The 25,902-nt window shown below is 61.7% G+C and overlaps 1 protein-coding gene across 1 annotated transcript; it reads right to left on the bottom strand.

Moving 5' to 3' along the window:
* Positions 1-1,905: 1,905 nt before the first annotated feature.
* Positions 1,906-24,165, bottom strand: NPHP4 (nephrocystin 4). Its single transcript, XM_050909344.1, has 29 exons — positions 24,122-24,165; positions 23,313-23,503; positions 22,587-22,718; positions 20,483-20,655; positions 20,099-20,163; positions 19,663-19,818; positions 18,491-18,627; positions 17,764-17,930; positions 17,554-17,680; positions 15,271-15,444; positions 14,385-14,514; positions 12,034-12,080; positions 11,128-11,339; positions 10,832-11,023; positions 10,001-10,188; positions 9,236-9,396; positions 8,629-8,809; positions 7,582-7,695; positions 7,339-7,418; positions 6,918-7,144; positions 6,624-6,813; positions 6,403-6,480; positions 6,140-6,296; positions 5,725-5,810; positions 4,854-4,939; positions 4,338-4,509; positions 3,630-3,809; positions 2,641-2,784; positions 1,906-2,489 (listed from the first exon to the last, which is right to left on the bottom strand). The coding sequence occupies exons 2-29, from the start codon at positions 23,445-23,447 to the stop codon at positions 2,349-2,351; spliced, it is 4,032 nt and encodes a 1,343-aa protein (XP_050765301.1). The 5' UTR covers positions 23,448-23,503; positions 24,122-24,165; the 3' UTR covers positions 1,906-2,348.
* Positions 24,166-25,902: the final 1,737 nt, after the last annotated feature.

Genomic DNA, 25,902 nt, shown 5'->3' with positions numbered 1-25,902 from the left:
CATCCGCTGCCCCGGAGCCCGCAGAGGCGAGAGGCAGATTTAAGAGACTTGAGGCTGCCCGGCTGAGAGCGTCGGCGAGGCGAAGGCAGCGATGCTCAGGTCCCCGGACAGTCCCGCCTGCTCCGAGAGGGCAGAGCGGTCCCAAGAGTTATGGAAACCACGGAAAGCGCTTCCCAATCTTTTCTTCCCCGTGCGCTTCGGTGATGAAATGCGAGCCGAGATTTTTAGCCTGAATTAATTATATCATTACTGGAATCCAATTTTCTTCCTGACATGAATGAAATGGGCAGAGAACAACAAGCTGCATGCTAGGCAAGCGGTGCTACGAGTTTCTTGTCATTAGCGGGGACGACTTCATTAACAAGCGTGAACCCAAGCAGCGGCTCCGTCCCAGCCCCTGCCTGGCAGAGCCGGGCGGCAGACGCTGCTCCCGCGCTTGCCCCGCTGCTCGAGCGGCAGGAGCTGCGGCGTTTCCAAGGGCCGCGGGTTGAACGCCAAGCAGCGCCGTGCACGGCCGCAGCCCCGTTTCTGCCGGGCTCGGCAGCGCTCGCCGCACGCCTCGCACCTCTGCGGAGGCTCTTTGCTCTCCAGCGGGACGGGGTCTCACCCCCCCGAACCCCCGGGGCTGCCCCTCTGCGGCCCCCGCCGCGCCGCACCGCGCCGACAAACCCGCTCGGATCGACCGCCGTGGTTTGCTTACGTTGAAAGAAAGGAAATTGTTTAATTAAAGCTAACGTAGTGAAAACAACCTAACAGGCGCCAGCAGGGCAGATGAATGCCCCGCGAAGATTTATGGGACTGTCTGTGCCGTAGGAAAGGTTTTCCGGGCTGGAGAAGGCAGCGTGGCCCCGATTCGTGCCCACCCGAAGGAGCTGGGACACAAGACACCTCCATTTCCTAATGGAAAAGTCTTTTTCACCTCTTCTTAACGGCCTCACCAGTTCTGCAGATTTCGGGTCAAAGCCGTGGCACTGCCGTGCGCTTTGGGGGAGCAGGCAGCACCCTGCCCGCACAGCTGCTGCCCGCCGGGCGCACCTTAGGTGCTCGAGTCCCCGTGCCGGCGTCCCCTGCCCGCCGGCACATCAGTTACCGGCGGCTGTGAACGCCTGGCGCTCGAGCTGCCTCCTCTGCCGCGGCCGAGGGTACAGCACCAGCTCATTCATAAGCCTCAAGAAATATCGTTGTATGAAAACGTAATGAAAATTATTCAGCTAATCTACTTTAATAACCCAGCTTCGGGGCCTCTCCATGCTGCAGACAGTGTAATCATTTTTAAAATATTAGCTGTCATTTCCGATCAGTCCTAGGGAGGCAGAGGAACTCGGCACGCCACTTCATCGGGGCTACTGATTCACCAGCCTCCGACCTGTGCAGAGAAGCGACGCGGCGCTCGCGGGGATACAAGGCTCCTGGCTGCCCGCCGGGGCTCTGCCCACCGCCCGGCCGTGGCGGCACAGGGGCACGGTGAGGGGCAGGGCCCCTCCCCACCTTTGCTGGCCGCGGCTCCCTTGTTTCTCGCCTCTCTGGGATTTTCCCCCCTCCACACAGTGAGCCTAGTGCATCCCGGCGGGAGCAGCCAGCCATAGCTGTGCTGCAAACCGGGGAGGAACGGCGGGAGCCTTTCAGGACCCGACAAGCAAGATGACAAGGCGCTGGGACGGGGCCGTCAGCCCACACCTTATTTTCCCGTCGTTCCCCTCCGCGGTCCCTGCCCCGACCCGGACCCCCAGGATGCTCCAGGGAACTGGGGGAGAGACAGGGGACCCCCAGGGCTCCCCGCCGCGGGAGTGATGGCACCGCAGCCGCGGGCAGGGCGAGCCCAGCGCTCGTCACCGCAGGACGGGGACCCCGAGAGTTTCCTCCTCCCACAGCAGAAAACGCCGCCACACTCTGCCAGTTTTGCGCAGCAAGTTTAATTGATCAAGGATGAGTAAAAAGCATCGAAAATCCCAGAAAACTGCTTCAGTGTGTACAAAACTCACTGTAGAATATAAAATATTTTAAAAATATACCACAGAATCAGATCTGCAAACTTTTTAAGTTAAAAATCATTGCCTAAAATATGGTAACGCTTAAGAAAGATAAAGACATCCTGCAGTCGCGGTAACAAACACATTCGCTCTCCCCAATTTGTGCAGCTGAAGCCACGTGGCACTGCTGGTGCTCATGGCAATGCCCAGGAACCCCAGGAGACGGCAAGACCTCCTGGCTTGGTGAGGTGACTCCAAGGGGACTGGGCTCACAACCCCCTCCGTCGGAAGGACATGGGCGTCCCCGAGATGGCGCTGCGGAGGCGCCGGGGCGGCCGGCGCAGAGACCGGCCGCTTTGCCGCGGCGGGCGGGCAGCCTCAGTGGTAGAGGACCTTCACGCAGAAGGTTTCCTCGTTCTTGTCCTCGTGGTCGTTGATGTGAATCAGGATCTCCTCCTCGCCCGCGGCCTGGCTCGGGGCGAAGCGCAAGCCGATGGTGTACACCTCCCCGCCGGCGACCTGCGGGAGAACGGGCGGGAGGAGAGGCGGCAGGAGCCGGCAAGGAGCCCTCGACCGATGCCCGCCCTTCCCCGGCTAGCGCGGCATGGTGTGGTCCGGCTGGATGAGGGTGGGGGTCCGGCAAGGGGGGACGGGCAGCAGGAGGACGTACCTCGAAGGAGTCCTCCTTGAACTGCAGGAGGTCGGGCCGGTTGGTGCGCAAGAAGTAGAGCCTGGGCGAGGGGTAGGGGTTGGTGTAGGTGATGCGCTTGTTGCAGCCTCTCCCGCCTCCCGCCGGGAGCGAGATCTCGAACGCCTGCGGGGCGAGCGCAAGCCGTGGCAGAGGCGGCACAGCCCGCGGGGCGGGCAGAGGGAACGGCGGGCGCTCCCCCAAAACCGACTCCGGGGAACTGCCTCCCGCGCCGAGGCACGGCAGTGGGGGGGCGTTCCGGGGGCACGCTGCCTTACGTCCCCCTCCTTCTACGCTTACATTCGCTCTCTGCTAGCAGGTATCGAGAAACCACCTTTAAGCACAAGCACCCTCCTCGCGCTGCCGCTGGCACCGGCGTGGTCGCCGAAGTAATTACGAGCCGGAACGACAAAGGGCCAGGGGAGCAGCTGGGACCGGGCGGCTCGTTCTCCGGCTCATTAACGGCCCTCCGCCGGGAAGAGCCGTGGTGCTCGCTCGGATAACGCCTGGCCGCACCGGAGGAGGGCTGGCACTTGGCAGGACCCTGGGGCATCGGTTTAAACGCCGATCTGAACTTCCCCCGGTACCGAGGGTTTCGGGAAAACGTTTTAAAAAAGGAACACATTAGCCAGGAAATCTAATTTTCTATCTTTGAGGCAAGGCCTCCGCCAGCACACTGCTAACAGAAAGCAGCGTGCCGTAGCTTTAATTTCACAACGGCGGATGCTTCGGAGTTGACGCTCCTCAGCATGGGACTGCCTTCAGAACGGCCTGCAAGAAGCTTTACCGTGGTCTCCAGTGAGACTATTCGAGCACCTGAGGGCTAAATGTGGGCTCAGGGCGGCAAGCACCAAAAAACCCGCAGATGTAGAGAGAGGAAGAAGCAGGAGACGGCCCCGGGTTACCGGCCGGCCCACAACCGCCGGTCTGGCGACCGTCACCGCGTTTTTCCGGCGTGAGAGCCGCCGTACCTTGGAGATGAGGGGCTGCCTGCAGGACAGGCAGAGCAGCCAGGAGGACACCAGCTGCTGGGACTCCACGTCCACCAGGTTGAGGTAGATGAACCTGCTGCCAGCCCGCCGAGGCCTCACGCCGACGTACAGGTCCTGGATGCCGTTGGCGGGGAGGAGGAAGGCGCCGTCTGGATCCACCTGCGGAAACCAACACCGGGAGCTGCAGCCGCCTCCAGCTTGGACTATAAACTAGACCCCATCGCTCTCAAAAACCTGCGCGCCTGTGCCACCGCGACTGAATCCCACCCATGCGAATACGCCGGGACTGGCTTCGTGTCAGGAAGGATAAGAGCCGCTCGGGGAGAGCCAGCTCCTCCCCAGCCCGGGGACAACCTCCCGGCGCAGGCTTTGCCCGGGAAGACTTTGGCTTTTGTTCACGGCACAGCGATGGAGTTTTTCTGCCTTGTAGTAGTCACATGCGCAATTACGGCTGAACGCATTCTAAAGAAATTGTCAGTCTTCAGACGGTCTCATTAACGCAGATAATTTGCCCTCCGGGCTTTTGTGGCCGATGATCCCCCACGCGACAGCCCTCGTCAAAAGAGAATTAGCACAAACACCTTAGGGCTGCCTTTCCCTTTCCGGAGGGGATTTCACCAGGCTGGTCCAGGCCAACCCCCCCGCTTGCCGCAGCCACGACGGACCGTGCCAAGCCCCCGGGGTTACCTCCAGCTCCTGGGGGTGGGAGGTGAACGCCCGCACCCTCCGCGGGGCCGGGGTGCCCCGCAGCAGCAGGGAGAGGCGGGCGAGCTGCCCGGCCGTGCAGCTGACGTCCAGGCGCTGCAGCGAGTGCAGGTAGAACTGCCAGATCTGGACGGGCGCCGCCAGCCAGGCGTCCCTGCGGCACAGACAGACGGCCGGGGCTCACCGACGGCTTCTTCTAAAGGAACCCGTTGCGGTCCCACCCATTCCTAAAGCATCATCTGATGCAGAGAGAGCCCGGCCGGCTCAGGAGGCATTAGTTTGCACGCCAGGGATGCTCTGGCCAGGGATTATTTAGGGGAAGAGAGAACGATGTAAAAACCCTACGCCACAAATGTTTTGGGAAGCCTCCTGCCAGGCTTTCCCGAGCCGGCCGGGCTCGGGAAGCCGCGAGCAAGGAAAGGGTGGCCCGAGCTCCCCTCCGGCCCTGCCCCATGCTCGGGGTTAGCCCTTCTCACTTTTCGGGGTCCTGCTACTTACGTATAAATAGCAACGAAGAACTTTTTGATCTGCGGGCTTGGTCCTCCGGCTACCTTTAAGAAGATGTCCTGCGGCTCCCCGGGCCCCTGCGTGCAGAAATCGGAGCGTCGTTCCAACAGTTAACCTCGAGATCAAACCAGCTAATGAGGGCTCCAGGGTTTCCCTCCCATTACCGGAGAAACCCGCCGCCGACCCACTTACGAAAGCAGATGCTTTCAGCATCTCGTTAAACTATGTTATTAAGTTATTATACAGCTTGGCTGAGCTCTTCCAGTATTTTTAATTACAAAAGAGGATACAAACGACTATCGCGTTCCAGGTCTGCATCCGTAATCAAATTTTGGCAAATTTTCCCCAAGTTTTCTAACAAGCCCTAATCCAATTACCATACTGACGTGTTTCTGCGACGGCAATTAGCAACTGCCCTTCGTCGCCATCTGCCCGTACGGGGCCCAAGTTTATTTTTCCCTGTCCTCTTTTTTTTACATTTCAAAATACTGTTGTTAAAACCAGTACAGTTTTATCCAGCGGCTGCGGATACCCCGAGCAGCGGGAAGGTCTATCCCACGCTGGAGAAAAGGCTGCTTTTCCCCAGCAGCTTAATCATCTGGTGTTTGCTCAAAAGAACAGGCGAGCACGGGCCGCTGCACGATGCGGTAAGGCGCAACGTTCGGCTTCGACCACGAAAACAACGCGGCTCCTTTTTAATCAGGAATAAAGGGCAATTCTGGCTCCGTTGCTGCCAGCGTTTCACTACCACGGGCTGATCAATGGGGATGCTCCGTGGGCGCGAGGCATTTCTCTGCCGACGAAAACAACCCGCGGCAGGAGGACACAAAGGAGAGACCCGATGCCGAAGCGTAACCGGTACCATGTTTTTGGTTTCGCAAATGACGTCAGGGTCGCTGCAGCGAACAAACATCTCGGGCTCCCCCCCCGGCATCCCCACCGGCGCGCCTGCGGAGGAGAGAGACCCAGGTGAAACCGTATTCGGCCTTTCCTCTGTTTGTGCTTGCCACCCTGCGCCCCACGCAGCCGCAGGCCAGAATCCCTTAGGCCGGGGCTACCGGCAAACTACACGGGCGCACTGGTGCAGGGAATTAAGTATAACGTTAATGCAGGCAGGCGGATGAAGAGCAAGCGAGGAGCCCAAGGCTGCGGAAGGGCGAGGAAGCAGAGACGAGCTCTCTGGATGCCACCCGCCCCTCCAGGAAGGCCCCTCTGAACCACGGGTGCTGACCGACGAGGAAGAGCCCGAGCCCCCGCCGGGCACGCCACGGGCTCACCGGGGAGGGTGTGCCAGGGGGGCAGCCGAATAGTCTTCTTCAGGAAGGTGAGCTCCGGGTGGTAGAAGCGGAAGGTCTGGTCCACCACGTGGGGCTGCGGCTCCACCTTCACCCGCAGGAGCGCGATGGGCTTCCCCCCGCTCACCTGGAAGGAGACCTGTCCCGGGGGGGGCAGGCCACCGGGAGAGGGACGGAGTTTTACGAGAGCGATGCTTCCCCTCCCGCGCAGCCCCTCGAGCGGCGTTCTCACCCGGCTCCCTCACCTCGATGTGCTTTGTCCGCCCGGCCCCGCTCTTCCCCAGGGAGCGGGCGGCCGCGTCGGCGCCCAGCCCTGCCGGCCCCTGCGGGGTGCGAGAGCGGGTCGCCTCGGGATGCAGCCCCGCTACGGCCACGCAGTGCTGCCCGTGGCGGTACCACCCCGCCCTGCGTAGCCGAGGGAAACGCTTCCCGCTGGGAACAGCTCAAAGCGGGGGCCTGCGCCTACCTGCGCCGCGACGACCGCGGGGTCTGCGGAGAAGGTCTGGTATTTGAAGGGGATGCGGACGGTCTCGTTGGGGCGCAGGTAGACCTGAGGCTTGAGGTCGTCGCGGAGGTGGAACATCTCCTCCTCCACCGGCGTAACGCTCTTGGTCAGCTCCTTGAAGTGGCGCCACTCCCTCGGGTCCAGTATGACACTGGGGGAGCGAGCGGCAGAGGTGCCGGTGAGGACCGGTCGGGAGCCGGTGCCACCGTGGCATCTCCCCACGCACACAGGGGAGACCCCGCTTCAGCCCCCCACCTGAGCTCAGGGTGGTCGACCTCGATGGTCACGGTGTGCTGGACGCCGTAGGGATTCTTCAGGGCGAACTCGAAGAACTCGGCCGTCCCCAGCACGGCGTGCACGGTGCGGGTGGCGGTGATGGCCTGGCTGAGCATCTGGGAGATGCTCTCGCCCTTGATGTGCTCCCGGTAGGCGTCGATGATCTGCAGGTCCCGCACGTGCCGGGCGCGCTGCTCCTGCCAGCCCTGCCGGGAGGGAGTGGACCATAAGCCCGGAGCCACCGTGACACCCCCGGCCCCCGGCGCCCCTCTCCTCACCGAGAGCTGGGGCGTCCTCCCGCCGTCAGCGTCCTCCTGCTGCCGCACCAGCGCCATGCGCCGCAGCTTGCGCCGGCGGGCGGCCGTGGCCTCGCCGGGGCAGCCGGGGGGCCCAGCCTCGCCTCCGGCCGGCGGCTGCGCAGCGCGGCCGCCAGCTCGCCGTCCACCTCCACCAGCCTCCGTGCCCGCGACACCCGCCTGCCTGTGGGGAGAGAGCTCCGTGGCACCGACGAGGGACACCCAATTAGCGCGGCCCCAGGGAGCGCCGGAGGGAGCAGCCACTCTGCAGCTGGGAGCACAGCACCAGTGCCGCAGCGGCAGAGACCCTGCCAAGCCAAACCCAGGCCCAGCCCGGCAGGACTCACCGCCGGCGGCGTTCAGGGAGAACCAGCTGCCGGCGCTGTCCGGCGTGGGCACGATGCGGGAGCGGGACGGCAGTGGGGATGGCGGCTGCCCCGGCGTCTCCTCGGACGGGTGGCCTGCCACAAGGAGAGACGGGGGTGAGCGGAAACCATCTGTTTTTCATCGTTATAAAATCTACTGCAAATTTTTATCTTCACTGCCGCTCTTTACAGACAATTTCAAAAAGCAGGAGCAAATATCTGGTTGCCAACGATGCTCTGCGAGCCCTACGGCGCTCCCTCCAGAGCCTCTTGCCGTTACCACCATACAGCCGTCCGCCCAGAGACAGAGCAGCATCAAAAGCACGGCGCCATCCCGAGCGACTGTTTTTAACAACAGTATTTTGAAATTCAAAAAAAGAGGACGGGGAGGGGGGGGAGCAATCAAAGGGCGGCTGTTGTCCTGGTGCAGCGTCTCTGCTTCCTCTCTCCCTCTTCTTTTGCGGGGTGTGAGTTAAACCGCTCCCTGGGTTGCGAATCTCAGATTCTCCTTCCCAGGAGCTTATCATCCCTTTGCAGGCAAAGTAGGGAAGCGACGATTTAAGATACCTTATAACGGAGCTAATCTTTCTTCTGAAGATAAGAGTTTAAAACCTGGAGTCACTGCACATTTATAGGACGGGGAATTAAACATATAAAATAAAAGCAGCCAGCAGGTTCTGGGAAGAAGAACGTTCTTACAAGCGTGCTTTTCATTCCGGTACAGCCCTGGGCATGCCGTGCATTTCTCCCGCAGCCCCATGCTGTTCGCTAGCACCTAACCGCGCGGCACTGTCCCCGCACCGCCGGCCTCCCCGCCACCTTGTGCCGGCATTTGCGGCCGAGCAGAGACTGCAAGCCTGACCAGGAGCCACACGCCTCTGCCTGCATCCCAGCGGCACCCGGAGTCCAGCGGCGGGTGCCGGGATGGGGGCTCTGACCGGCACCGGAGGTACCTGGCGAGGGACGCGTGCCACGCGGCACTGGTGCTGGCACCCAACCCTTTCGGCTGTGTGAGCAGCAAGCTCTTACCGACGTTGGCCAGGCAGAAGTGGAGGCGGCCCCTCACCGCCACACGGACGCCGAGGGGCCGCAGGGCGCCGTGCCGCAGCGCCTCCCGGCCCATCACCGTCGCGTCCGGCTCGTACTCGGTCGTGGCCACCTCCAGCTCGTGGTGGGTCCTGACGGCCGCCCGGCCCTGGCGCAGCAGGGGCTGGGGACAAGGCAAGGACGGGCGAGGGGTAAGGAGGTACCGGGGAGTCCGGTCTGGGGAGCTAAGGGGTCTGGGTAAGGATGTCTCCGGACGTCCTAGGCCTGGGGGGTTTAGCCCTAGAGTACTGCCGGAGTTCCAGGGAAGCGGAAGGAAGTTAACGTTTTGCCATCGCTTTCGAGGAGAAGATGACAAACCCCGCGATTAGGGGCTTGTCAGGCTGACATCGGGCTCGGTTACGCAGAGGGGCTGACGGCAACTCGATTACCAAAGGCGCGAGGGTAACGCGACAGCATCTCAACACGGGACCGAAGGAAAAGTCAGGCTCTTCCTTAACACTCCTGCACACTAAGGAGGGCGTCTCCTTCATTGTTAGCAGTCCCGAGGGCTTAAGAGGAAAAGGGGAAAGACTTTCAATTTAACCAATACCTCCAGTTTAACGGCAGCGGACCCAACAAGGAGCAGGGAGTCGCCATCCCAGACGTCAATCTGGAGGCTGTGCTCGGCCAGGTACCGCACAAACCAGCGCTGCTCCCCGGGCCGCAGGAAAGCGGGATCCACCATGTACTTCAGCTGCAAGCCCGGCGGTCCTGCAAGACACACGGCATCGTCGTGGAAATGGAACTTCCACCGGCACGTCACCCGGGACGGGGACACTCTTCCGCTCTGGAGAAGCCTGCCTGCTCGCGCACCCACTCTCCTCCACTTAACGAACCCGTTGGTCAATTAGTAAGGTCCGAGGTCCCCTGGGATCGGCACCCTCCCGCAGAAACACTCGGTCTGTACGGACCCCCCCTCTCATTTCCATTAACAGCTCCGCGGGGAGAAGGAGCTTCGTCAGCCGCAAGTGCTTGGTGTCTCTTGGGACCAGAACGTGATAAGACACAGAAAGAAACAAAAGAAAAGCATTCGGCTAGGAGGATCAGAGCCGCTCGCTCCAGGCGCTGCGCTCTCACGTGTCGCCTTTCTTTTCAAAGGCACTTAGCGCCTCGATGTGCAAATCGCGCCACCAACGCTTACCAGCGTTTTCCTGCAAACGTTGGACATTTTGAACGTTTTTCACGACGTGCCGCGCAAAATAGCGGAGGTTTGCTATTAAAGCAGACAGCGGCCCGTTCCTCAGCCCGCAGGCAAGCCCAAACCTGACTGACAGAAGAGGAGTGGCCGCACGAGGATGCTAAAACCGGAGCTTACCGGTGCCGAGGGTCCCGTCCTTGTTCACCCGGACAAGGAGCTGCGCCGGCACAGCCGGCCCAGCCGCCAGCCCCCCGTCTGTGCTGACCAGCTGCAGCCGCGGCGTGGTGACTGGCGGGAAACGGTAGAACTGGAAGGTGAGGAAGACGGTCCTCGGCCACGTTCCCTCCGCGCCGTCCCGGGCATCCCTCGAGGGGGAGAGAGAGAGAGGGGTTTGCGTTAGCTCATGGCACAGCGCTGCCTCCCCATCACGAGCTCCTCATGCGTTTGGCACGCACTGAGAGGCAGAAGAACAAGAGAAGACCAGCAGCATCACAAGTATTTGGACTTCTCCGAAGACAGCGGGCATATGGTTTGCCTTGGCTTTCCAAAAAGCTTCATAATTCCAGCTGTCTCCCACCATATGCTGTGACAGAGGAGCCCAGCAAAGGCAGCGTTTTACCTTCGCACAGCACACTGCCATCCGCGGAAAAAACACAAGGGGGGCCTTATCCAGCCAAAGCCACCCCTACGGGTGCCAACCTTCCCAACTCCACATGCATTTACGGAGAAAGCCTGCATTACCTAGCTTTTACATCACATTGTGGCTAACAGATACAATAAAAAAATCGGAATATGATTTAAGAGCGCCCGGAAAGGACAAGAGCATCGTCCGTAAAACCCTCCGGGGCTTCGCCTCCACGGCAGGCGCTGGAGGAAGCGGCACCTTTGCAAGGACTTCTCCTGCTCGAGCAGGGAAGCGGGTTGGGGGGGGATTTTGGGAAAGGACTCTCCCCCAGGAGGCCCCTGGGATCTGCCCGCAGAAGGCGCCACGAAGAGCTGCCACCCCACCTGCCAAAAGCCAGGAACTGCAGGATTATTTCGTTGCCTTGCAGAGGGTCGGCTTCCTCCAGCCGCGGGCTGAAACTCCCCGGGTCCGCCGGCTCCGAGATTTCCACCGGCTGCCCGTTGCGGTCCAGGATCTCCGGGAAGCCGGCGGCGTGCAGGCGAGCCAGGGAGGCACGGGAGAGCAGCGTGCGGGAACTGACGGAGAAACGGGGGTGAGCCGCGCGGAAGCGGCCGCGGGGGCCCCCGGCGGGCCGGGCGACGGGGGCGCAGGAGCCCGGGGAAGGGCGGCCGAGCATCACCTGCCCGCCTGCAGCCCCACGGCGGCGATGGGCACCTGCAGCGGGGCGAAGGGCAGCGCCCGCAGCTGGTCACCGGCGCAGGGCTCCGGGTCCGGTGAGCCGAGGTCGGCCTCCAGGTGAGTGATCCCTCCTTCCTGCCGAGAGCCGCGGCGGCGCGGTGTCGGGGACCGGTCCCTGCCCCGCGGCGGGGCCGACAGCTGGGACACCGATAGCTGGTGGGAGAGCGGCGAGCGTCAGCGCCCGCAGCCCTGCGCCGGGGGAGCAGCCCCCCGATGCAGCCCACCCTGCCGGAACCCCTCCTTGCTAAAGCAGCTCAGACGCCACGTGCTCCGGCATCGCCGCTCCGCCGAGAAGCGGCGCGGCTCGGCTGCCCGTGGGTTCGCACCTCTGCTTCCTATTTAGCTGCTGCGCTTTCCCTGGCAAGGGGAGGGATGAGAAAATGCAGCAGGAAGATCAAACCGCTTAACGCGGTCTTATGAAGCATTTCATTTCATCAAAAATATTTGTGTGCATTGATCCCTGCATCAAGATATTAAAAAGCATAAAGAGGGATCTCGGTATTCATAGCTCTCCTTAAATCCCGGTAGCTCCACAAGAAGAAACCGTGCGTCACTGTCAGCACGTACCGGGGATAACAGTACCCAGCAAATCTGGGCTGTCAAAACCCAGAACTGCCCTTACAAATACATCTGGGGTGTGAAAAGAGCTCAGGGAATCTTGCCCAGCACGTCAGAGGCAGGATCCGTTTTGCTGCCCTGGAGGAGGTGGATTTGAGCAGGACGCTCGGTGCCTCTTGGCCACAGCAGCTAGGAAAACCGGCAGAGGACGGGACCGGGAGCACGTCCTCAGCGCGTGGGTCGTCCCCCGGGAACGCCGCTGCCCGTCACCCGCGTCCGCGGCACTTACCCCCGGTCCCCGTGGGGAGGCCGCCATCCGCAGCGGGGCCGGCGGACCTGCGGAGAGGGACGGGAGAGATGCTGTAGCGGAGCCATCGCCCCCAGGCCCCGCCGCCGCGGCTGCACCCTCCACCAGCGAGCCCACTCCAACCTCCCGCCAGCCCTTCTACGTTCTGGGGGTGAAACCAGCTCAGCGAGGTGGCTTGCCATCTCTCAACCACTTATTTGACTTATTTTTCCAATAAGACTGTTGCCTGGGGGGGCAGGAACGTGGCACGTCTCCAGATCCATCCATTACTTTGCTGGGAATTAGGCTAACTCTGCCGCAAAAGGCAGCTCCTCCATCCCCAGACAGTGCCGCGGTTCCCTACGGCCATGCGGCGCTGCCTAAGTGGGATGCTTAATGAGACGTGAAAGTTTTAGGATACTTAAGGTTTTCGTCGCTCCTCTGTTATTTCTTGTCGCTCCCTTCATCTGTTCGCGCATTCATGCCCCGAAAACGCTACGAGCTTTATCGTGTTGCTGTTTGGCTGCTCGGCTCGCGCGCCAGCACAGCTGAGCTTGCCGTGCCGCTGAGCCGCGGGTCCTTCGGAGCAGACCAGGGACACAGATGTTCTATCTCTGCACCCGCGTGATGCCGAGACCTTATTTTGCTTTCGCCACCACATATATTGCAGCTATTTCACGCGGACTGCTGTGCAAAGGGAACCACCCTGTCTCCCTTACGCCTAAAATACCGTTTTCTTTTGGTGAGGACGGACAGATCCATCAGCACTGCCAGCAGCTGAGCTGACAGAAGATGCGCTCGGCCTCCCCTGGCCAAAAGGGCCAGACGGTGGCAATTTTTCCAACGGAGCTCTACAAGAAGTTCACCAAACACTCTTCAGCAGCTCAGGGTGCAGGCTGGCTCTCGCGCGGGGCCGCTCACCTCACGGCACGGCTCCGGGACCGCCGCCGCACTTGCCGAGCTCTCCCCAGTGCCACCAGCCCCCCGGAGACAGGGAAACGCCACGCAGCTCACCCCCTAAAATCGCCCTGCTGGGGCATCTCCCCTCGCCGGACACCATGCCCGTGGCTCCACCACGCTCCCCCCAAGCCGGAGCACGCCAGCCCAGTGCCGGGCTGGAAGCTAACCATCGGCGCACGCTCACTTCTCCCTTCACCGCGCTGCAACTCCCTCAAGGTCCTGGCCACCGCCAACTGAAAGGCGTCCAGGAAAACCTTTCCAGCAGCACCAGGAGGGTACCAGCAGCGATGCAGCCATGTCGCAGAGAGCCCAACCCAGCGCATCCCCAACGTCGCCAGACCCCTTCATTTCACCCGTGAAGCTTTCTGCTCTAAAGCCCCTTACACCAGCAAACCCGGCTCCTCGCCGGCAGAAAGCCAGGACTTGCCGCGGCAAAGCCGTGGTGCCACTGCCATCTCGTGGAAGGCACAGCAGTACCGGAGCCGGTGCGGGAACGGGCGTCCACCGCCCCGACCTGCGGGCTGGCAGCTACCGGCTCCCCAGAGGAGCTGGATCAGCTCGTACAATGTATTTAAACGCTGTCAGGTATCTGGAGAGTCGCACTGAGACCTGCGCAGGAACCGGAGCAGGAGCGACGCGGCAGAGGAAAGGGAAGTTTGTTTCCCATTGATCACAAAAGGGGGGATTAGACAGAAACAAGCCGGAGAGGATTTCCAGGAGCCCGGGCCATTGACTCAACTCCACACCCAAACCCAAGCCAACAGCAGTTTTCTTTCCGCCTCCAACGCACACAGCAGACGGGCGCCGAAACCCCAACCACCTGGCACCCCGGCACTAGAGATAGATGCATACGTGCACACACGCATACGCAGCCTGGTTTTCTCCGGCTGGGCACTGGCACAGCCCGTGCACGCCGATCGAACGCGTGCTGCTGTCACGCTCCCTGAGCGCCAGCGCAACGAGATTATTATTTTTAACTCAGCCTATAATTGACATCTCTCCTGTGCTCACGTCTGGAGGGATTCAGAGTCCAGAGAGACGAGCAGTGGCACTGGCAGAGAGCAACGCGCCGCTGGTGCAGCCGCTGTGCCCGTCCCACTGTTCTGGGTGGGGAGCACGGGAGCCCAAACGCCGTCAGAGCGACCCGAAATGGGAGCGGGCTGGTGCCGTGCTGGAAATCCCTGGGCTCAGGGCTCAGTGCCTCAGCGCTACTATCACAGGGGAATTTTGCAAGTTAAAAAGTGAGAGCTGAATTCAACTCGATGGGAACTTGGTTCACTCCGGTAATTCATAAAGTAGCTCACTGAAACTCAGTGAAGTCGTGTTTTTTCTCCTGAGCAGACACCGGTGCCACACTCTATATTTTAAATGTCAGCGATCTGGAAAACACTCACTCAGCGATGGCGTAGGAGGCTTCTCCGACTCGTCCCTGTCTTTACGTAGGATCTCCGCAGCAGTTACAAGATGTTCTTCCGAATCAGTGGAAACATGGAATTGGACAGTCCCAGACTCCACGTGCTTCCCCTGAAATTGGAAATGAAATACTTTTAGACGGCGTGCTACACGCAGCCTCCCCCGTACCTCTGAGAGACGATTCCCTTGCCCTGCAGCCGGAGAAACGGTGGTGCAAGCCGGAGGCAGAGCTAGCAAGGGGCTGTACTTTAATAAGCCGATCAAATACCTCTGTCCTTGAGGAGACAAACACAGACACCCGCCAACTCCACCCGCTGCCACCCAGCATAAGATTTTACCGAGCAAGTTCTGGAGATGCCATCTATCCATCCCTCCCTCCCTCCCCGTGGCAGAGAGCAACCCATGGAGCTTAGCACCACGGCCGTATTTTGGCCGCCCCCTCGTGACTCCTTCGGCCCGGCCCTAACCTCCTTTTGCTGACAAACACTTGGGAGCGAGGTCTTTGTCCTGTGCGTGCAGATCTCTCGGAATAAACCGGCTCGGGTCACGGTGGCCTCCAAGAAGCATCGCAGTAACTAGCTGCGTTGACCAGCCTACGCGGCAGCTCAGTCTGCACGTTCGCAGTAACTACGGTCAAGCAGGACCGGGCACCAAGCGCGCTATCTGTCAGCGTAGATGCTCGCTGGCAGGGGGTGGGGGGCTCTCACCCTCCTCTTCCCGTGCCTCTTCAGCCACTCACACATTTGCAAAGAGCTTCCCCATCACCCCGCACTTAAACAGGTTTTGGCAAAGAGCCTCTCTAACGGCAAGCCTGTCCAAGCACCGGCAGCGTCCCCGTGTAATTGCAGTGCAGAAGCAAGCCCTTACCCGGCGGGAGCTCCTGCCGCTCGGCGGGGTCTGGTAGACCAAGGTTTGGCAGGGGCCGCGGCGGGCGCCGCCGCGCAGGGGCAGGACCACCTCCGCCTCGCCGGTGCCCAGGACGGGGCTCCAGACGGCCCAGCGCACCGAGCGCATGTTGGCCGCCTCACCGCCGGGCAGGGCCTGGTGGGGGGGGGAGAGGGGTGAGCAGTGAGCGCCGGGCACCCCCCTGCCTCGCCGCCGGGATGGGAGAGCGGGTGCCGCCGGACAGACGCGGGCTCTGATCTCTCGCCGCGCCTTCCCGCGCCCGCCTCCGCAGAAACCGCTCCCCTTCAACCCGTTCTGGGGACGTTCCGCTTTCCAGCGCCTTATTTCTCTTTTTGCACCCATTTTTTCCCCCCCACCGACCGCACCTTTCCGCTCCCGTCCCTTTGCAGGCTCTGAGGAGCGCCAGGAACACTTCTCTGATGGAGGGGGACACGTCGGTCCCAGGGAGGGGACCCGGGATCACGAGACCTCTCGGTGAAAGAGCACCGAGACGGCTCGCAGGGTTTCGAGGTTTGCTTCTCTTCCCTCTGCCAGCAGCGCCGCAGGCAGAACCGGCGCCTTCCTACGCGATTTTACCTCCTCAAGGCTGACCGCAAACTCACGGCCACAGCGGCACACAGGTATGAATCCCGCTTTCTCCCTGTAAACCCCGTAGCACCCTTCCCCCTCGGGTTTTTCTGGCACGTACCCCATTTAGCCAGCCCATCGCTGACATTATTCCCCTTCCTGCAGGCTGCAGCTGCAGTACAGCAGGCGCCCGCGCTCCAGGTAATCGCACCTCATCCCTTCACCGAGTTACGCAAGGGACTACGCCTCTATATTGCAGATCGGCATAATATAATGCTGATATAATATAAAAGCGTGACATAATGCTTTTCAAAAATGACAGGGTTTTCATCCCTCGTATATATTTAGCACGGGTAGGCTGAGACAAAGACACCAGCACCCAGCCAAAGGGCTGCAACCCCCTCGCTCCAGCCGCTGCATTAAGGGATCTATGTTTGACCCCCCACATCTGACAGACGGGAAAGGCAACGTAAAGGCTTCCACTTACCCGGGGACGTCCGCAGCCTCCCCTTAAACCCACGGAGAGGCGCAGAAGCAAGCCGAGAGGTCTCTACCAGCGCCCGCAATCACCCCTGCAGCCTGCTAATTACGGCACGGAGGACAAGGCGATCAGCTCGGCAAGCGGCTTTGGGATTAAGCGCTCTGCCCAAGGGCTGCGCCGCGGGAACCGGCTCCGCCGCCGCCCCGGCCAGCGCTCCCGGCACCCAGCGCAGCCAAACAAATCGATCTGCATCTGGAGCCCCAAATCTGTGCGGGTCCTTGGGTTTCAGCTCTTTAAAGGAGTTGAACCCAACACGTAGTTTCCGACAGCAAGGCTCAGCTTCTCCTCCCCGCCGCAATACAAATCCCTCTGGCCTGGCACGCGTGTCCTGCTTTATGAATGCCCATTTTCCCCCCAGTTTTGCTCTGGACAGCTCTAACAAGAGAGGACGCTCACTGCATTTTCAATGACCGTCTTCACGGGACGATTAGGGCCTCCTAACGAACCCACGGCCACCGATTCAGCCACACTACGAGCTCTAATAGCAAAGGGTCTCTGGAGGGGAGGACCAAACCGCTCTCGCTAAGCCGGGTTTAACCTGCAGAAAGGTTAAACTGAAATACATGTAAATGATCGGTAAGTAGGCGTTAGCGAGTGTGGTCTCTGCTGTCAATACAGAGACTTCTCAGGGCTTTAGGGTCCGGAGAACATCAGGCTGAAGCTCCCAGAAAAAAACTCAGCATTCAGGGGCGAGAAAAAGAGAAAAAAAAAAAAGCACGGGAGGGGCTAATTTCTTTTCGGCATAAATGCTAAATTCTAAAGCAAAGCCTTTTTTAAATTAAAGAAGGCTGAAATATTCCAAATTAGCTTGCCAGAACACTGTGGGACTGCTGCAGGCTACATTTCTCCACATACATATGCACGGTGGAGAAACGTAACCACAGGTAATTAAAATGATTCCATAAGCCATTTGCAGGTTATTCTGCGCAGCGCTGCGGAAAGCACCCACACGCTTTGCGGGGCCGTTCGTCAGGCAGCGCGGCCGCCCGACGAGGAACCCCTGCGCCTCGGGGGTGCGGGGCGGCGGAACGGGGGGGACAGAGGACGGAGTTGCTCGGCGGGGCTCGCTCCCCCAGCGGCAGATCTCCGCTCTTTAATAAGCGACGGCGACGAGGTGCGTGCACACTCAGCCCTACCTTCCCGCCGGCTCTCCCCGAGCTGCAGAAGACGTACTCCAGCTGGAAGCAGATCCCGAACGCCGGGTGAGGGACCATTTCGTTCAGGTGGATGCGGCTCCTCAGGACCAGGGCTTGACCTGCACCCCTGCGCCGGGATGGAGATGCGGCTGTCGGCAGCGCCCGAGGCAGGAGGGAAGCGGCACCGGCAGTGGAGTGTCTCGCACTTACCCGGCTCCGGAGCTGGGCACCCCCGGGCAGCCGCCTCGTGCCACCTCCGCCTCTGGCACCAGCACGGCCACCTGCGGCGCTTGGATGAAGCGCAGGCCGTTGTGGACGCCGATGTGCAGCCGCCGCTCCCGAACCGCCATCCCGTCGCCATCCGGCATGGCGTTAGCCTGCGACAGGCGAATTTTCCAGCTCGGGCAGCGAGGCAGCACAGCATCCCTCCCTGCGCTGCCCACGGCCAGGAAAATTCAGGCAATCCCTCAGAAACTCAAAAAACGGGACCCACCCCCCCCAGCAGCTGATGGATATTAAAATCTTCCGTCTTTATGGCAGAGTTGGTGCAAATCTGGCAAATAAAGGACTCAGCCAGTGGTCGTTACCACGCACCGAGCGCTGCCGTTCCTAAAGAGACGTACTCAATGTGCACTGCATCCTATCTTTGCATTTTCCGTAGCAGAGCAAACCCACATTCTGCTTACTAGGGTCTGGATGTTCAAAACGAAGCCTACACAGAGCACGTGTGTGCTAATCCAGCCGTAAAGCAAGCAAAAGGCCTGCACAGCAAAAAAAAAAAAAAAAAAAAAAAAAAAAAAAAAAAAATCGGAGACTCCAAGCGAAACAAATACACGAGCGCCATTTATCTGAACCTTTCCACTCCACCCGTAAACGAAGTGCTGGCATTACTGCTCGTGCACCGGGCTTTCCCCCGCCGTAACTGCATCGGCAGTACCTGAAGTAAGCGATCGCCGTTCAGTAAGTCCAGCAGTTCTTCCTCAAATTCCTCCAAGGAAGGGTACAGCCGGACGGAGAGCCTCTCCAGATAGCAGGTGACCGGCTTCATCAGCCGGGGTTTCTGCAAGCAGTCACCTGAAAAGACAAGGTGGTGGCCACAGGTCACGCTGCGGCCGGGGGGGACGTCGCTGGGAACGCCGGGGCACCCACAGCCGGACCCGAGCCGAAAGCAGCACCAGGGAGAGGTCGTGGCCGTGCACAGGCTCCCTGGCCACGGGGCCACCGCCTTCATGCGGACGCGGGGTGTTTGCAGAGATGCACGATGAAACGTTCCTGCCTCCCCCAGCTTCCCCGGCACACACACGCCTTTACGCCCGGGAGAGACCCAGAAATACCCAACGCCTTCGGTGTCAATGGACATGATCTGTTTGCTTAATAAAGCCACCGCCACTGTAGCGCTGAGGTGCCCTGCGGCGCAAGAGGCTAGCTCTCTCCTCTTCTGCTTCCGAGCAGCGGTCTCAGCAGCACCGGCGACTCGGCTGCTTTGGAGACCTCGCTCAGCTTTAGCATTAACAGTTACAACCCCCCAAATGGTTAGCAGTAGGGTTTTCCAGGCAGCAAGCTGACGAATAATTCAGCTGCAGAATTCAGAGTGCTTTTTACCCTCGGAATCTTCAGACCACGTAATTTTAATTGCAGCAGCTCAGAACGGCAAGGCTCCTACCCACAGGGAAAGATCAACGAGGGCTGAGCGTGCAAAAGCTTGTCTCCCCGAACCTGCCAGACCCCCAGCGGTCCTGAGCCCCGCCACCGAGGAGGACGACTTTCAACAAGCTGCAAGGGCATCGCCTAAGACTCCGCTGAACGACTGCAATTAAACCAGCCGTCACTTATCCCTAGCAGCTTCCCAGGAGCGAAGCAATTAACGGAAGGAGAACAGACTGAAGCCATTTTGACACCTTTCAGGACAAGCTACGACTGCAAGGGCTGCAGCCCCGCTGGCCCGCGCAGGGGAGATGCTCTTGCCGAGGGGCAGCGCTGCAGAGAACCCATCGGTGCTCCCAGAAACCCCACGCCAGCGCCCTGCCTGCCCTGCCCGCAGCCTCCCCGGGGACCTGCCGCCTTCAGCAGGGGCGATGCAGGCAGCAGGGAAAGGGAAGGAGCCCTCACTCGCATCCCCGCGTGCCGGCAGCAAGCCGGGAACGGTCTGCAGCCCAGACATCAGAAGGTTTTCAGGAAGGAGGTGAAATATCGTCTCCAGAGGCTGGTGGGGCTTCAGGGCGTATTGCAGGTGGCTCTTCTCCATCACCGTCAGGTATTTGTTCTCTGAAGAAGAGAAAACATCCCAGAATGACCAAAAGCGGGGGAGACAGCTTCGCGGCGCCACTGTCAAAGAAATCGTTATCCACAAACGCACGTGTTGGGAGCGAAGCAAAGCCTGGGTTTGCCCGGCCAGGCTTTTCCCGGCTGGCAGTAAGGCACATCCGCTCGGCACTACCAGGGCACGGACCACGCATCGCACTGACCCGACGCACACGCCGATACTCATTTGGATAAGAGAGGCCGCCAAGAAAGGAGCGAGACGCAACGTCTTGCTGCTGCTTACTTTCCACGGGGTCCTGGAAGCGCGGGTGCAGTAAGGCGCGCGGCGTCCCGTGGTACAGCTTCAGCCTGAAAGCAAAGAGCACAGGTGCAGCGGTCAGTAACCCACCCTGAAGCACATCTTCATCTTCCACAATGCCTCTGCTCACCAGTAAGAAACCACCTTCCTACTCTGTACCCGCGGTAAAAACCCCATCCTCTAGGGAAAGGACAGGCATCGCTTACAAACCCATCGCTGCTTCCCCAGCAGTGCAGAATTCCAGGTTTCTAAACGCTGGCTTGGTTTCTGCAGCCCCAGGACCACCCTTTCTCACCCCTGCAAAGCAGCCGTGCACGTTGCCACCCCAATTCCCGGCGTGCCCCATCACGCGGCGGCGGGGGGACCTACGCTCTGTCCTCGGCGGCCGGCTCCGTCGCCTCCGACCCGCTGCCGAAGAGGGGGATGAGTCCAAAGCCGCAGGAGAGATGCCGAGAGCCCTCATCCCCTTTCCCGGCCGTCGCCACCACTTCCACGACGGCGGCGATGCCGGGGTGGTTCAATGAAGTATGGAAGTAAATGGTCTGGGACGGGAAAGGAGAGAGAAAGGGTATTTCGGAGCTGGCGGCGGCAGCTGCAGGCAGAGCAATACCTGTTGCATTTGGACAGCCAGCGGCGCAACCGGAACATCCATTAAAACTTCCAGACAGTGGCTCACAGCAAACGACCTCCGGCACCACTTGGAAATCTCAACCTCCTTAAATCTCAAACATCATTAAAAATTTATTTTTTTTTCCCCTTTTTCTTTTTTTTGTTGCTAACACCCGTTTTCCAGAGTAACTCGCAGGCTGCAGACCCTGTAAGAGCAGGGCTTCGATGCGTCCCTGACCTACGGCGTTACAGCAAGCCCCGCACTGGGAAAGCCAAAGGAGCTGGAAACCCTCCTGCCGCGGGGAGGGGAGATGGGGGGCCCGGAGCTGAGGGCAGGAGGGGACGGGACACAGGTCACCTCCCCGGGACAGGATTTAAAGCTAGGTTAATCTTTCTATTAAAAACTCATTACCGCAGTGTCCCAGGGAAAACATTCACTGTAATCACAGGGTGTCAGGGAGGGATAACGGAGAGAGACATTACCGCATCAACCCAGGGAAATAAATCGTTACTCTATTATCTTTTATTGCAAAACGCTGAAATAATGACCGCTGGCTGCAGACCGATGCCTCGCCTTGCAAAGACACAGAGCGCCCTTAAAGCGGGTCCCTGGTAAAACCAGGCTTGCTGTTCCCTCTGTGAACGCTAACAACGCTTTGCGACAGCTCGTTCCTCTCCCCTAAACCCTACAAGGACGACGCAGCGCCGGGGTCACCTCGACCCGCCACGCGTGCGGACCCTGTCCCCTGCCCACGCGCCTTCCTCCTCCGGCGAGGCCGGCAAGCTGGTGCTCGGAGAGGCCGCTCCACCCGGCATCTGGCGAGGTGCTTTCTCCGCAGCACTCCCCGCCATAGTTGTTCTCCATCCCCCTTCAAAATAGCAGGGGTCGGCCGGTAATGAAAACACTTGGGGAAGAAACGCACACGTCAACGCCCCTCAGATACGGCTACCGATTTAAATAAATGAAGGAGCGCGGCGCTAATCTGCGCTACGCTTCATCTGCAGCGCTTGGAGGAGGTGGAAACAGAAGTTATGGATTAGAAAACGTGACATCTCGGCTGTCGTCCCTGCTACGGGGCAGCGGGATCTCCCCAGTAAGGGTTTGCCGGTATCGGCAGCGGATGGAAGCATGGCTTTGGGCAAGCTTAGTTCCCAGGTAAGGCGAGAAAAGTGCTGTGCTGAGGGCGAGCGGCTGCTCCTTCCCTTCCTTCCCACTCATGAAGGAACACTGCTCTCTGCCGCCGGCCCTGAACACCGCAGGCGGCACACATCGGCACACCGCTGCTCCCACGCCGTCGCCCAGCCCCGGAGGTAACCCAAGACCCCAGTTTCCCCATTCCAATAAACCGTGCATAAAAGCTTAGTAAGCGGGCAGCGTCTGGGGTGCGCCCTGGGCAAAGGATCGGGAAGCGCCGGAAGGGAAAAGGGTTCGCTGCTGCTGTCTGCCTGCGTGCAGGAGAACGAATGGCCGCAGACAAGGCTCAGCGCCAGACAGACCGACCGACCACGGGCCAGAGCCCGCGCACGCTTAGGACTCGCTGCTTTAAAAGGCTCACGGCTACAGCGTGCTGACCCCGGGCTCCCAGCGCTCTCCGAGCTCCGCTTCCACCAGACTGACGGAGGAAACCAGCCCCAGAGGAGAGCGGCTCCTGGCTGAACTCGAGCAAAGACGGCTTTTCCCTTCGCGCATTAAAAACCTCCCTCCTCGGACTCGGCTCCTGCAGCTCCAGCAGCCTCCCCACGGGATCGCTGCCACCCCGGCTCCACTTCTCGCCGCCCCTTCCCGGGGGGGCTACCAGCGTTTTCCCAGAGCCGGCCGGCACGGCCGCCCCCCTGCCCGCCCGCAGCCCCCCCGGCACCCTACCTCGTTGAAAGCCGCCCTGGCCGGGCGCGGCGGGGCGGCGCGGGCAGCTCGCCGGCGGCTCCTCCACGTCCTCCCGAAGAAGTGGTGGTAAGTGGCGTCGAAAAGGGAGAGGCGCAGGTGGTACTCGGCTCCCTGCAAGGCACGACAGGACGGGAGGCACCGGCGTTCCGGCCCGCTCGGGGACACGCCAGCTCAGCGGCCCCCAAAGCTGCAGAAAACACGCTTCAGGAAGAGAGGACAAAGAATTCCCATTTTCTAACTGATGCCCAGATCAGGCACGCGGCTGCGTACAGCTTCGCACATTGCTGGAGAACCTGCCTGAAAGCCAGAGGTCGAACAAGCAAAGCAGAAGCGGGAAAACGGAACGCTGAGCATGTCATAAAGGGGTGGCAGACTTTTAGGGCGCTACCCGGAGATTTTAATCTAAAAATGCTTACCAAAATCAAAAAGTAACAAAAATTAAATTATTTTTAATTAAACGCTAACTCAGATTTGCAGGTAAAAACGCATGGGATTGAGACACAGCTCCGACTGGTGTTTCTAGGAGATTTACAGCGAGCTCCCCTCAAAACACGTAACCTCGTTTCGAAAGCCTCCACCTTTGCGAGCTCTGGCCCGCAAACACAGCGAATCCCGGCAGCACCGCGGAACGGCAGCAGGCAGAAGCCAAGGGCTCAGCAAGACAACACTGCTGGGCTCTCCTCTGCAGAGCCGGGTCCCCCCTACCTGGGCGAGGGCAGCCCCTTCCAGGTACTTCAGGACGCAGCGGAAAGCCGTGGAGCCCGGCCGGCGAGTCCGTCTCCGCCGGCAGTGCGGAGGAAGGGCGAGGTTCTGCAGAAACACCCTTTCCCACTCGCTCATCTTGCTCCCCCGAAGGTCGCCTCTCCCTCACGGCGTCGGCTACGGCGAGGGCTCGGCTGGAAAACGGAGACACGTCTCTCAGGGAAATGCACGCTCCGGCCACGTGCCGCGGAGGCCCGCACACGGACGACCCCGACGGGACACATCTCGAAGGGTTCCCAGGCCCTGCGGCACCCACGCAGCGAGGCGCCGGCCTTCCCGTGGGAGCGGGCGGCACCACGGGGCGTCCCACCGAGCCCAAAGGCACGGCCGGAGGGGCCACCGCAGGTCACCCGAGGGCAGGGTGAGCCACCCGTGCCGGTGGACCTCCGGCCCCGCCGGCCACCGCTCCTCCCGTACAACAAGAGCCGTACACATACGTGCATGTCTGCGTACAGAGGCCCATATATGTATGCACATGCCTGCATGGAGACCCATAGATACACGTGCACACAGACGTACAGAGACCCACGGACACGCATGCACACAGAGACACACGTGCATGCAGAGACCCACAGACACACGTGCAGGGAGACATACAGACCCACAGACACACGTACACACACGTACAGAGACCCACAGACACCCGTGCACGCAGACCCACGGACACCCACGCACCCGCGTGTACGGCACCACAGGCGCGCGGGGCCGGCCGCGGAGCGCGAGGCCAGGCGCACCTTCCCGCCCGCCCGTACCTCCCCGCCGGTGCGTGCCCGCGGCGCTGCGGGCGGGCAGGGACGGGCCGGGACGGGCCGCTGCCCACGCCAGGCCCGCCCGCCCCTGTACGCCCCCGGGGGTGTATGTGGGCGCGTGGGTCGTCCACGCCGCGAGGTATAAGCCGCGGGCCGGCACACGCCCACGCAGCCATACGTACACCTACACGCGGCTATAGGTGCCCGTGCGCGGCGCGGCCCGGCCCGGCCCCGCACCGCCCGCCGAATCGAACTCCCCCCCCCCGCGCACTCACCGCGCCCCGACGCCATCTTCTCGGGCCCGACCAACCTCGCGCCGGGCCGGGGGGGGTGAGGGGGGAACGGACGCGCCGCCGCCGCTCCCCACCCCACCGCCCGCGCTCCCGCGCCCCCCCCGCCTCGCCTCGCCGGCGGACAGAGGAGAGGAGAGGCGGCGGGACGATCCCGGAGCGACGCGGAGCGCGGCGGCAGCGGCGGAGGCCGTGTCGTTTCCCCCCCCCCCCCCGCCCCCCGCGCGGGTGGTCGCGCCCGGCTCGGCATCGGGTTACTAGGGCGATGGTGCCGCACCGCGGGGGGCGGTGCCTCGCCGCTGGGCCCGGCCGGCGCTGCAGCCAATGGGAGCGGGGCGGAGCCTCCCCCCCGCCCCCCCCGCGTCGTTGTCGTTTGCATGCGGCGGGAGAGGCGGGCGGCGCGGCCAATCGGCGGCGGCGGCGGGCGGGGCGGGGCGGGGCGGGGCGTGCCCCCCACGAGGGCGCCGCGGCGGAGCGGTGGCGAGCGGCGGACGGCGGGCAGGTGCGGGACCGCGGGGCCGGGGCCGGGGCCGGGAGGGTGCTGAGGGGGAGGATGGCGGAGGTGGCGATGGAGGCGATGATGGCGATGGCGGAGCCGGGCACGGCCGCGGGCAGAGCTGCGGTAAGGCCGCGCCGCCCCTCACGCCCGTCCCCGGCGCCGGGTTGGCGCTCCGGTAACATCAGGCTCGTCACCGGGGAGCGGCGGGGGAGGCTGCGCGGGGCAGCCGGCGCCCCTTCCCGCGGAGGGACGGCTCCGATCGCCGGCTGCTCCCCGGGCATCCCCCCCCCCAACGCTGCCGGGGGGGACGGCGGCCGGCGCAGGCGCGGTCTCGGCGGGGGCTCCGCGGGAACGGACGGAGATGCTCGGGGCGCTGGGTGCGAGGCGCAGCCCCAGCCGGGCCCACCCCGGCCCCGGCGGCCTCTCCCTGCCAGCCCGGCGCCCGGGCCCTGCTGCTCCCCACAGGCTCTTTATTTTTTCCCCTTCCCCGGCGTTTTCCCCGCGCCCCCGGGAACGGCTCCACTCGCTCGCCGTCGCTCGGGTGGGCCTGGGTCCGGCACCCTCGGAGAGCCAGCCCCCTGCCAAGAGGATCCCTTGCCGCATGCAAGAAACCCCGCTCTGAGCGGGGGCGATGGGGTCTGTCCACCCTTGGGTTTTTTTTTTTCCCCCGGCACAGCAAGGTAACCCTGCGGACGATGCTCCGGCTGCTGGTGGCCTGCGGCCCGTTGACGTCGCGCCGGGGAGAGGCTGGCGCTTCAGCCCCGATGACACGACGTGCTGGCAAACCCGCCGGCGGGAGAGTGTAAACGTTGGGGTTTTTTTTCCCCAAGCGTCCTCCCCTGTTTCCTAACCGGAGCCGCTCTGCGCACAGCGGAGACAAAACCGTCGCGTTTCCTACGGAAGACGGCGGCTTCGGGAACCCAAACGACGCGTAGGGTTGCTGGAAAGGAGGACCCCTCTCCCAAGCCCTGCGAAGGATTCCCTGTCCTGCAGGC

This window comes from Gymnogyps californianus, chromosome 21 (assembly GCF_018139145.2).
Source record: "Gymnogyps californianus isolate 813 chromosome 21, ASM1813914v2, whole genome shotgun sequence".
Classification (NCBI taxonomy): domain Eukaryota; kingdom Metazoa; phylum Chordata; class Aves; order Accipitriformes; family Cathartidae; genus Gymnogyps; species Gymnogyps californianus.
The sequence above is the reverse complement of the archived record's forward strand: the minus strand, read 5'-3'. Positions and strand labels throughout refer to the sequence as shown.